This window comes from Oncorhynchus mykiss, chromosome 12 (assembly GCF_057628025.1).
Source record: "Oncorhynchus mykiss isolate SJ-2025 chromosome 12, ASM5762802v1, whole genome shotgun sequence".
Taxonomy (NCBI): Eukaryota; Metazoa; Chordata; class Actinopteri; order Salmoniformes; family Salmonidae; genus Oncorhynchus; species Oncorhynchus mykiss.
The window spans coordinates 72,211,045-72,223,423 of NC_143033.1; the positions used below are offsets into that span (position 1 = coordinate 72,211,045).

At 42.0% G+C, this 12,379-nt stretch overlaps 2 protein-coding genes across 39 annotated transcripts in view; both read right to left on the reverse strand.

The window, feature by feature from the left end:
• Window positions 1-7,377, reverse strand: part of LOC110538950 (supervillin) — a 35,876-nt gene extending 28,499 nt beyond the window's left edge. For 13 of the 37 annotated variants that reach the window (XR_016485233.1, XM_090193187.1, XM_090193201.1 and 10 more), the window contains exon 1: window positions 7,179-7,293. The gene's annotated coding sequence lies outside the window, so the exon portion shown is untranslated. Of the gene's footprint in view, window positions 1-7,178 lie in introns of all 37 variants that reach the window. The other 24 variants (XR_016485232.1, XR_016485230.1, XM_090193181.1 and 21 more) reach the window with 5 other exon arrangements.
• Window positions 7,378-8,571: 1,194 nt separating this feature from the next.
• cdk21 (cyclin-dependent kinase 21) lies at window positions 8,572-12,257 on the reverse strand. 2 transcript variants are annotated; one of them, XM_021624749.3, is made up of 7 exons: window positions 12,070-12,247; window positions 11,397-11,657; window positions 11,077-11,209; window positions 10,740-10,907; window positions 10,387-10,547; window positions 10,142-10,274; window positions 8,572-10,026 (listed from the first exon to the last, which is right to left on the reverse strand). In XM_021624749.3, the coding sequence occupies exons 2-7, from the start codon at window positions 11,627-11,629 to the stop codon at window positions 9,949-9,951; spliced, it is 906 nt and encodes a 301-aa protein (XP_021480424.3). In that variant the 5' UTR covers window positions 11,630-11,657; window positions 12,070-12,247; the 3' UTR covers window positions 8,572-9,948. The 2 variants fall into 2 exon arrangements, with proteins under 2 accessions (XP_021480424.3, XP_090049331.1); XM_090193205.1 differs by having other exon boundaries at window positions 11,397-12,257.
• Between the last annotated feature and the right edge of the window lie 122 nt (window positions 12,258-12,379).

Sequence of the window (12,379 nt, forward strand, 5' to 3'; positions counted from 1 at the left end):
GAACTGTTTGGCCATAATGACCATCGTTATGTTTGGAGGAAAAAGGGGGAGGCTTGCAAGCCGAAGAACACCATCCCAACTGTGAAGCATGGGGTGGCAGAATCATGTTGTGGGGGTGCTTTGCTGCAGGAGGGACTTGTGCACTTCACAAAATAGATGGCATCATGAGGTAGGAAAATTATGTGGATATATTGAAGCAACATCTCAAGACATCAGTCAGGAAGTTAAAGCTTGGTCACAAATGGGTCTTCCAAATGGACAATGACCCAAGCATACTTCCAAAGTTGTGGCAAAATGGCTTAAGGACAACAAAGTCAAGGAATTGGAGTGGCCATCACAAAGCCCTGACCTCAATTCTATAGACAATTTGTGGGCAGAACTGAAAAAGCGCGTGCAAGCGAGGAGGCCTACGAACCTGACTCAGTTACACCAGCTCTGTCAGGAGGAATGGGCCAAAATTCACCCAACTTATTGTGGGACGCTTGTGAAAGGCTACCCGAAACATTTGACCCAAGTTAAACAATTGAATTAAAGGCAATGCTACCAAATACTAATTGAGTGTATGTAAACTTCTGACCCACTTGGAATGTGATGAAAGAAATAAAAGCTGAAATAAATAATTCTCTCTACTATTATTTGGACATCTCACATTCTTAAAATAATGTGGTGATCCTAACTGACCTAAGACAGGGAATTTTTATAGGATTAAATGTCAGGAATTGTAAGAAAAAACTGAGTTTAAATGTATTTGGCTAAGGTGGATGTAAACTTCCGACTTCAACTGTATATAAATAATGACATCACCACATTTGTATTCTCAATCAGTAGGGGCTCGAGCCATTTGCTAGGCCGCCAAAAATTGGTGTGTGAGTGGTGTTCTGAAATGGCTAAATGTTAGCGTCAGCATTCCTGCCCCTTTCCCACCACAGCTGACACACAATGGGGCCTATGGAACAATGAGCAGAGAGAGCTATGGGACTCATAGGACTTAGAATAGTAGAACTACTGCAGGCCTAAAGGGCACTGTGTACTCTGTAGTGGTCTGTAACAGTCATGGTTTCACCATATACAGATAAACACAGACATCAGTTACACTATAGATACATCGCTTGCTCTGGGAGTATTGGGAATGGTGTGAGACAGAGTGTCTTTCAGATTGCAAGCTTATATAGGGAAGACATGATTGACTTAAATTGATTTGGATACACCCCTGACTTTGACTACAGCTCTCAGACAGTGTGAGCAAGCGACTAACATAGAGCCAGGTGGATCTCCAAATCTGACGTGTCGCAGACGACAGCAAAAGGCCATGCACCGAAAGCTGAGCTTTCCCTACGGGACATCAAGATCAGAAGGGCAGCTGTGTTTGTGTGCTAAGTCTCTGTATGTGTGTGTGCTCACGTGTGTATGTTTGTGTATGTGAGGTCAAGTTCAACACAACCACAAGAATAGAGACAGCTTGGTTGGTAGAGCCCTACCTTCCCAAGAGTAACAGAGGGCAAGATGAGAAACGTCTCAATACCATGTAATTGAGTGAGAGTAAGACAATGAAGACAGAGACAGAGTGTCCATCTTTTTGGCAGACTGGTGCAGAGGTCATGTCACGGGCTAGGCAGGGCTGGATTGGGTGAGAGAGATTGGTTGCCATTGGAGCTCAGCATGGATCATCAGTCCCTAATCCAGTAACACTAATAAACAAGCTTGTTCTAAAGCACCCGGAAGAACAGACTAGTTAGTACTCGCTAGGAATACACAGAGCAATGATACTATTTTCACTATTTGCCAAGATAAAGTTGAATCAACTTGCAAAAGTAAGTTCAGAGAGAGGTTTTAATGAGGTAAAACGGAAGGTGAGTATCATATCTCCCCGCATGTCATTGTAAACAGAGCTGAGGTGAAGTAGTCACGGACACCATCTTTTATGTCCCTCTTTCACCCCAGTCCCACGCTGACCCTGAGGACACACAGGGCATTGAACGAACAGTTTTAATCTACACTATATATGCAAAAGTACACTACCGTTCAAAAGTTTTGGGTCACTTAGAAATGTCCTTGTTTTTTAAAGAAAAGCAAAAATGTTTGTCCATTAAAATAACATCAAATTGATCAGAAATGCAGTGTAGACATTGTTAATGTTGTAAATGACTATCGTAGCTGGAAACTGCAGATTTTTTTGTGGAATATCTACATAGGTGTACAGGCTAATTAAATCATTAGAAAACCCTTTTGCAATTATGTTGTTCTGATTAAAGAAGCAATACAACTGGCCTTCTTGAGACTAGTCGAGTATCTGGAGCATCAGCATTTGTGGGTTCGATTACAGGCTCAAAATGGCCAGAAACAAAGACCTTTCTTCTGAAACTCGTCAGTCTATTCTTGTTCTGAGAAATGAAGGCTATTCCATGAAATAAATTGCCAAGAAACTGAAGATCTCATACAACGCTGTGTACTACTCCCTTCACAGAACATGCTGGCCTTCTAGGCAGAGTTCCTCTGTCCAGTGTCTGTGTTCTTTTGCCCATCTTAATCTTTTATTTTTATTGGCCAGTCTGAAATATGGCTTTTTCTTTGCAACTCTGCCTAGAAGGCCAGCATCCCGGAGTCGCCTCTTCACTGTTGGCATTGGGACTGGTGTTTTGCGGGTACTATTTAATGAAGCTGCCAGTTGAGAACTTGTGAGGCATCTGCTTCTCAAACTAAACACTCTAATGTACTTGTCCTCTTGCTCAGTTGTGCACCGGGGCCTCCTACTCCTCTTTCTATTCATGTTAGAGCCAGTTTGCACTGTTCTGTGTTCTGTGCATGAATGCATAGTACCAACTGTAAAGTTTGGTGGAGGAGGAATAATGGTCTGGGGCTGTTTTTCATGGTTCGGACTAGGCCCCTTAGTTCCAGTGAAGGGAAATCTTAACGCTACAGCATACAATGACATTCTAGATGATTCTGTGCTTCCAACTTTGTGGCAACAGTTTGGGGAAGGCCCTTTTCTGTTTCAGCATGACAATGCCCCTTGCACAAAGCGGGGTCCATACAGAAATGGTTTGTCGAGATCAGTGCGGAAGAACTTGACTGGCCTGCACAGAGCCCTGACCTCAACCCCATCGAACATCTTTGGGATGAATTGAACGCCGACTGCGAGCCAGGCCTAATCGCCCAACATCAGTGCCCGACTTCCCTAATGCTCTTGTGGCTGAATGGAAGCAAGTTCCTGCAGCAATCTTTCAACATTTAGTGGAAAGGCTTCCAAGAAGAGTCAAGGCTATTATAGCAGCAAAGGGGGGACAACTCCATATTAATACCCATGATTTTGGAATGAGATGATCGATGAGTAGATGTCCACATACTTTTGGTCATGCAGTGCCGGACAGTGGCAGCTCCTGAATGGAGGACGGCACATAATAATGGCTAGAAAGGAGCAAATGGAATGGCATCAAACACGTAGAAGCCATGTGTTTGATACCATTCCACCTGTACAGCTCCAGCCATTACAACAAGCCCGTCCTCCCCATTTAGGTTGCCACCAACCTTCTGTGATGCAGGACATATTACCTCTCTGATTCAGAAGGGTTGGGTGAAATTGCGAAGACACATTTCGGTTGAATGCATTCAGTTGTGCAACTGGCTAGGTATCCCCTTACCAGTGGCGACCCGTCATTCGGGGCAGAGCCCCAAAAATAAAAAGGGAGGCTTGCCTGTTTTGCATGTTATTTTGTCACATATCAGTTTGAAAACAATCTAAAATATATATCATTGAGTTAATAAAGCTGCATACAAACATGGTGTCTTTTTTGTTTTCTTGAGTAAGGCAGCTCCAAAATGCAGGTGTTTCAGCCTAGCTCAGTGCTTTCTGTGGTGGTGGGGCAAGCCAGCAGAAAAATACGGAGTATTGTGTTGGGATTGGCTCAGTGTTTTGTCACTCATGGGGACACTACGTCACAGCCAAGTCTAAGGGTAGACCTCAAAAATTCAAGCCCCTTGGGTGCTGCCATAGAGTTAGATTAGAAGTGCCCATTGAAGAAAGCTCAAGGTTATTGGCTACAGATAAAATCTTAGCTAGCAGTCATCATCATGAATCAAGTCAACAATCTACTGGCAAATCCGTTTTAATCCTTGTCATGTGTAAAAAATGTATTTAACTAGGCAAGTCAGTTAAGAACAAATTCTTATTTTCAATGACAGCCTAGGAACAGTGGGTTAACTGCCTTGTTCAGGGGCAGAACGACAGATTTGTACTTTGTCAGCTCAGGCATTCAAACTTGCAACCTTTCAGTTACTAGCCCAACGCTCTAACCACTAGGCTAACCTGCCGTGTGGACCCAGGTCTAAGATTAAATATATTTTGTTCCTAGATTAAAATTATTAACATTCAACATTGGCCATGCTGCATTCAACATTGGCCATGCTGCATTTCAAAAGTGCTGAACATATAGTTCATATAGAACACTACGTCCGTTCTAGCTTGCTCATTAATGTCTTAATCTAAATTACGGATTGCCTCTTATCCGTTTGTTGTCTCCTTATGCCATAGTTTGTACATCTCAATTGTCAGTAGAAACTATATTCTTTCAAGCAATTTAGCCATATCAGCTATGTCTATTTTTTTAATATATTTTTTAAAGGCAGTAAATGAAGCTGAATGAACTGTCTCGCTGCCAGACAAGGCTCAGCTGATAGCCAGGTGTATCAGTGCTAAGGTGTTGGGACAGCTCTATGTAGGCCCTAACAGTTTGTGGGTACCGTTTGTCACCATTATAGTATTGTTTAGTGTTGTGTATTGGCTTTGCTGGCATGCATCACACATTTTAAAGTTTTTGCCCCACCAAGATTTACATGCTAAAATCCCCACTGCCCCTTAGCCTATTAGCATATATGTTTTTTTGTTTAACAGAACTCAAAATGCCCACACAGTAATCTATAATTATTAAAGGATTATTCATAGATAATGTCCATACTAAACCTGTCACGTTCTGACCTTAGTTCTGTTATTATATCTTTGTTTTAGTATGGTCAGGGCGTGAGTTGGGTGGGCAGTCTGTGTTTGTTTTTCTATGTTGGTTTTTGAGTTCAGCCTAGTATGGTTCTCAATCAGAGGCAGCTGTCAATTGTTGTCCCTCATTGAGAATCATACTTAGGTAGCCAGGGTTTCACTTTTGGGTTGTGGGTGTTTGGTCCACACGGTACTGTTTTCGGTTTTGTATATTCACGTCATCGTTTGTTGTTTTGTTCCAGTGTTCTATAGTCTTTATTAAAAAACATTATGGACACTTCCCACGCTGCGCATTGGTCCTCCGATCCTTCTCGCTACTCCTCCTCAGAAGAGGAGGACGAGGACCCTTACAAAACCTTGGAACTTTCAGTACAAATGCAATGGATTTTTCCCAAACATGGGGTCTCTGAACTCACATCTTCCCCCATTGAAGTTAAAGGAGTTACATCAGATGATGTCATCGGGTTCAGGAATGGAACAGACTGCGAAGGCCAGATTAAAGAGAGGAATTACACGGGATTAGATCTGTAGCCCCCCACTGGGCAGCAGAGTAATTTAAGGGCAAATGAGCGGTGGCTTCCCATCCACTCTTCCCATTCTAAAGGCGAAGTCTACGCCCCTTCTACGGTGATTGGTGAACAGTATGGATTCTTTAATGAAGTGTTTGTTGTCATTCAATGAGAGACTAATCGTTTTCATGCAACATTTTTTTTTCACTTGAGAAATACTGCACCAAACATCTTAGTTGGATGTAAAAAGATCTCCTCGGCAGAAAATGTCAAAATTAATGACAGATTTCTTGAGTTATCTTAGATTACTTCTATTTTGAGGAAGTGTATACTGGCTATGGCGTTACAAGATGGACAAACACTACTATTGCCACTTTTTTCTAGCTTTTCAAGTGAATGTCTAAGGGAGTATGCGAGCACACTCGTTCGGTTCGGCTAGCATGCGGAAGGCATAAGGGGTGTTACCTCTCTCTGTACCCATGTTCTGGATAATCACTGGACCCAATGGACATGTGATGCAGGTAAATTGGGGATAGATTTAACCAGAGCCTTGTATTTAAAATAAAATGCTCTGGGTTTAAATAGCTCAGAATGCTTCTATCACTGGGGCAGACTTCTGCAGAGCCTATACAAAGACACTAATTGAGTTTAGAAATGATAACAACTGCAGCTTCTAGGACTTGTCTACACTACGGAACATAATGCCTCTAGAGCAGCTGTAGCTCTCCTCCTCCACCACCCTTCATTCTGTAACCCACCCCTCAGCCCCTGGAATGATATGACACATTAACAGTTGTCTACTGTGTGACATCCAAGTGTGAACAATTGGGAAAATTTTGCTCCAACAATGCCAGATGGCATCCAAAAGATCTAGCCTAAATCACATGAATTACAATGTGAGTATCAGTGATGACATCACTGTTCCTTTCTGTACATATAGTTCAGTCCTAGATGACATGCCAGTCCACTCTAACTTCCACCCTCTACATCAGCCACAACACAGTCAGTAGCTCACCACTTTAAGAAAACACCATGGCAACAAACGTCATTACCACCAAATATTGATCCAAAATAGGATCTCACAGTATAGTATGTAAGAACGCAAACGAAGAACAAAAAAAAACCGCTGACAAAACAAGACAAGAGTCATGGCACGAATGAGAGCAATTTTCCTATGCAAACAAGTCTCAAGTCAAATGTTTGGTAAGATAATGACATTAGGCCGACCAAGTCTCTCCGCAATTTGATATTACAGATCTGTTAACAGAGTATAATCACTATTTGATACCAAATGCCAACGAAAAAAAAAAAAAACCTGGGGGAAGACCTTCCAATCGGGACACAATTACTTGTCAGTAACTGACGCGTAATGGACACAATTCGAGGGTCTATTTTCCTTGCCACTCGTGCGCACTGAAGAGGTTTTTCTAACTGTGTAGCTAGCTATACGATTAATAGATCAAATTAGTATTTAAATGCAAATCATTTAAATGAACTATGTCCTTGAATGTGTCAGTTTATTTGAGTCAAATCAACTGTTGTAATCTAGTTGAGCCAAAGCGCACTAAAACTCGCGGTGTCATTTACAATGAACGAAAAGCTAAACAATTCCCATTGTAAGTTGGCTTTCAACATGTTTTGTTTTAGAAGCCTACATAAAGGAATTTTTCTAGGGTACTTACATGTACTCGAATCGTAGGGGACCGGCTATGGTCACTAACAACAGCAGGGACTGGGCATTTGTGCGCCGCAGCAACAGAGCGTGAAAGCCCATTTACGGCGAGCGCAGACTGTCCCGGTTAAAAATATAACCCCCTCCCCTTGCCCGGGCGCTGCCACATGCAGGGGGCAAGGCTGGGAGAGCTATAGACAGCAACTGACAGAACCAGTACAATGTCAGCACACTGTCAATAGAGCATGGTCTTCTCTATCGTTTAAGATATGATTGGATGTGTTCATTTTCTTTGCAACAGCATAGGCTACATCTACAATGTCAAGTCTGGCCATTTCATGGATCAAGATACGCTTAAATAAAGATAACTTGAAACCTAAACACACTTGTATTTATCCAAATATGACTCAGGAATAAAAATCACCTGTTTGAAAGCTAACACAAAATACTGTAAGGCAAACTCATTTGATAAGTACCCTACCACCTCTCAGTATAAAACACTGACTCCAGTGCCCAAACAGGCACTTTGCCATTTCACTTAACGGTAGCGAAATGTCGTTGCACAAGCAGTAACGAAAATATTGCAATGAGTGAGATGCAAGACTTCGCTTTCAAACAGTCTAGTAGGGTAGCCTAGTGGTTAGAGCGTTGGACTAGTAACCGAAAGGTTGCAAATCCCCGAGCTGACAAGGTACAAATCTGTCGTTCTGCCCCTGAACAGGCCGTCATTGAAAATAAGAATTTGTTCTTCACTGACTTAACCTAGTTAAATAAAAACTGTAACTGCGCTTGCGCAAAGGTTCGCATCACACGCTTACAACGTGGAAGCCACGGGACCAAAACAGTGAAGTTTAGCATTGTGCTCCAATGCTCTTCGTTGTTGCGGAAATTGACCCACTATGCTGTTTACTTTGTGCATCCACGTCATATCGTTGACTCTGCCTTTAAATTAACAGAGTACAAGGCCCAGAATATATTGAAAGGGGGGGATCAGATCAGAGAGCTGGGACAGAGGCCCGTGTACAAATTAGGCAACAAGGGAGAGGGCAGGATGCAGCACTGGCAGTCTCACATTTGAAGAGGCCAAAGATACAACTTCTATAATAACACCAAGTCACAGATAACTACTTAGAATAACCTCTCCCTAAGTGCAGTATGCCAGAGGAAGTCTGAAGTTTGATTCATACTCTAGCTTGGACCACTTCAGGCCTTGAACAATACAGATATATCTGACCTTATAAACATCATTGCACTTGACCCTGTGTGGCCATACTAAGGTCAACGGTCATGAAAGGAAAGGGTAAATAGCACTGTGGCTGCAACCACATAAGGTCGTGGAGGTGTGACAACCTTATAGCCATGTTTCTTGTACAAAATAGTAAAACAGACATTTGGTAACATGATATTGTGAAAATATCTTCATTAAAATACTTGTAAGATGTGGGTGAAATCAAACCAAGTCCAATAACAGGTACCACTCAATTGAATGAATGAAATGAAGACAGTAACACTGTCGAAAGTACTAATAATCAAATGAATTTACATTTGATCAAATAAAACAAGATCACAGAATGTTCTCTGTCCTGAAACAAAATGCCCCTAACATTAAAATTGCACCTCAAAACTGAAAAAAAGTGTATGTTATGGCCAATAAAACAGATGCACAGGTATGACCTTTCCAAGTATCTACACCTAGAATATATATGAAATAAAAAAAGGGCCATTAAGAACCAAAGGTGCAGTTGGAACAATATAAAACATAATGCATTCACTTATATGCTCATACAGCAGTCATCCACTTGCAGCAACCTTAGATGAATAACATCACTTGTAACAACAATACGCCTCAGTAATAAAGTAAAGCATACACATTCTGAATTATTAACATTTTGTTCTCCTGCAAAATGTTCTAGCAGCTCTTGTTACTGCATTCTTACTTCCTGGTGTCAAATACAGAGTGGAAAACAAATCAAGCAACAATGCATTTGTTTTTGTTTTGTTGAAACAATAACAAAGTGGCCACCCCACCTCTGATTCGGTTAAAAGCTGAGGGATGGGCCTGGGGACATGTAACTACTCTCAAATTCAAAGACAGAGCTATGGATGCAAGGACTGACCATCTATAATATGAAAATGATCGGTTTAAACATGTTTTGAGGTTATACAGTGTTTGTTTACATTTACATCGTTCACAAACATTGGAATAAAACAAGCTTATATTTTGGTTTCTGATGGGGTACAACAGTTGAACTAAGCTCATGAGGCATTTGTAAAGTTATATTCTTCAAGAATGAATGGGTATGTATTATTCATTTATAAGTAAAAAAAAAAAATGGATGTAGCAATTAAGGATTCTAGCTATAAACTAATTTGTTGTAGTAAAGCAATATATTTCTTGTCATTTAAATTACTGTCAACTTTCCTTTTCCTTCCACTTTGGGTTTTCATGCCATAGGAACTGCAGTTGACATCGCTTGATATGAATGTGTTTTTTCATAATACGAAACTAGTCTTCAGAAATGCATTTCAGATAAAACCAGTCAAGATTTGGATTTTCATGTTGAACAAATTACCTTTAAAGAGCAAACGCTACATAAATGTTTTGACTTTTAAATTGATGATCTATACCCATTGATTGTTAAAGAATATAACTTATAAATACCTAATTAGCTTAGTTCAACTGTCGCACCCCATCGGAGCCCAACAAATAAGTCCAAGGGAAATTAACCTCTGTCCCAGCTCTCCTCCATCCTCTCCACATCCTGCCAGGTTATGAGTCCTCAGGCGCACACTAGGAAAGGGTGGGAGAGGGCTCTGGAAGCTGAGATGCGATTGGTCGGGCTGAACTCTAGACATTGCTGGCAGGCAGAGAGCAAGTGTGTGCTTTAAAAGTACAATAGAATTCAATAATTCATTAACTTGGAAAATGCCTTGTAACAGAAACATGACTCAAAATGTGTATATTGTACATACAAGGAGTAGGTTGTTCTCCTCCTGGCCCAGGTTGGATAAGAGCTGGGTGCAGGGGTCTCTGCGGCACCAGCTACGGGAGTATGAGATGGGGCTCTCCCTGGGCCAGTCCTCCTCGCTGGGCAAGCCAATCACCCTGTGGGACATGGGGAAGAGCACAGGCACACACCCAACACAAGGCACTGGTAAAACGCACAACATGCATTATTCAAATCAAATGTTGGGCACGGTAGAAGAAAAAAACTCACTCAAAGATTTTCTGGAGCTGCTGAGCCTCAGTGTATCCACGGAACAACGGTCTCAAAAGGAACAGTTCGGCAAAAATGCAGCCAGCGCTCCACATGTCCACGGAGGACATGTAACCAGAGTGGAGCAGCACCTCGGGGGCCCTGTACCACAGTGTCACCACCTGAAGCGAGAGAGAGAGAGAGGGAGGGAAAGGAAGGGAGAGGGTGTGAGACGTTGGATAGGACATAGAGAGAAAGATCCGTTTTACTTTTAAGAATAGCTCCTTTACCTTAGCTAGGCTGGGGGACAATGGCACTGTGACAATTGAACAGATTGTGCATTGAAAGGAGGATGTTCTACTCTGTAGACTTACACAGGGTGTAAGGGCGATGTGATAGGTGTAGATGCGTGCCAGCCCAAAGTCAGCGATCTTCACCTCTCCACGGCTACTAACCAGTACATTCTCCGGCTTCAGGTCGCGGTGCACCAGCATGTTGGTGTGCAGGAAGTCCAGCCCCTGCAGCAGCTGCACCATCACATCCTGTACAGACAGGAAGCAGCATGACAGCATTGCTCAAACACTTTCTCTGACTGTGGCTTATTCTGAAAAGATATGAGGACAGTAAAATGTTATACTAATTCTTAATGTCGTGCTTTGGAATCATTGAGATTTTATCCAGCTGCAGGTATACAAGGGGGAGAATTCACACCTTAATTTTGTCAAGACTCAGTCCAGTGCTGGGGACCGTGGTGAGGAAGGTAGACAGGTCTTGGTCGATGTACTCAAACACCAGCGTCAGGTCCAAACTCCTGTTCTTCAGACCAGCAGATACGTCCAACAACCTTTCAGTAAGATCAGCAATTAAGGTCAATCATTGTGAACCATTTATGCTAATGATATGGCATGACACCATGGTATACAATTATAAAACACCATCAAACTGATTTTAAACCTAAAGATAATTATGTATAATTCATAGGCTATGCAAACATTTTCAGATATAATTACATTCCAGAAAAATGTACTTACTTTACAATGTTGGGATGGTTGAAATACTCGATCTTACGCAAGAGCGCCACCTCTCGGATCATGAAAGCAGGAATCCCACTCTCCGTGTGTCCGGGTATGTTCAACTTCTTCACCGCTACGAGTCGCTGTTGATCGCGGACCTCTCTGGCCTTGTACACCTTGCCATATGCGCCTTCGCCTATCTCTGCAAGTATTTCATAATTCTGATGTTCATCGCACCCATTGACCTCCATGACCGGCCGATTTCGTAGTTGGTTGCAACTAGGATGGAATAGACCATGCGTAAATGCCTGTAAACACGCGGTCAAGTAATACACTGCTTCCACAAGCCTAGGCCTTTTACTGGTAACGTTAGCCAGAGGCCTGGGAGGTGAATAAGTTCCCGATACTTATTGACCTAGCTAAAGTAACTACTTATGCAAGAGAGAAGTTCATTATTGAACAGTTTAGTACGCTTTACACGAAACAACGATGTTATGCATTGCCACGACATAGTTAACGTTCGCTAGCTAGCCAGCAGCTAAGTAGCCAGCAATCTTCCTCCAGCTCCACCTAGCAACCACTTAGGAACCACTTGCTAGCTAATCAAAGGGGAATCTTAAAATATGCTTTGTGCAATGTGTGGTTAGCTACACTTAGCTAGCTAATATTTAATTAGTTGTGATTGACTTACCTTCTCACACCATAAACTGCAGAGATATGATATACATTTTCAAGATGCTTATAAATGAAGGGACCACATTCTGGTACGGCCCCTAATTCTCCTCAACTAATCAGATCTCTCATCACCATCCGATAGACATCTTGCAGAAGACCTCTGTGCGCGTGCCATCATGTCTTGCACATTATGAGCGTTTTCTTATTAATATATACACCACAGTTTATTCATGGGATATTTTGTTACTTTTATCATCATAATAATCTATCAATATTCCAGGCCAGCCAGTATCAATAGAATTCTAAGGGATAATAATGACAGAAAG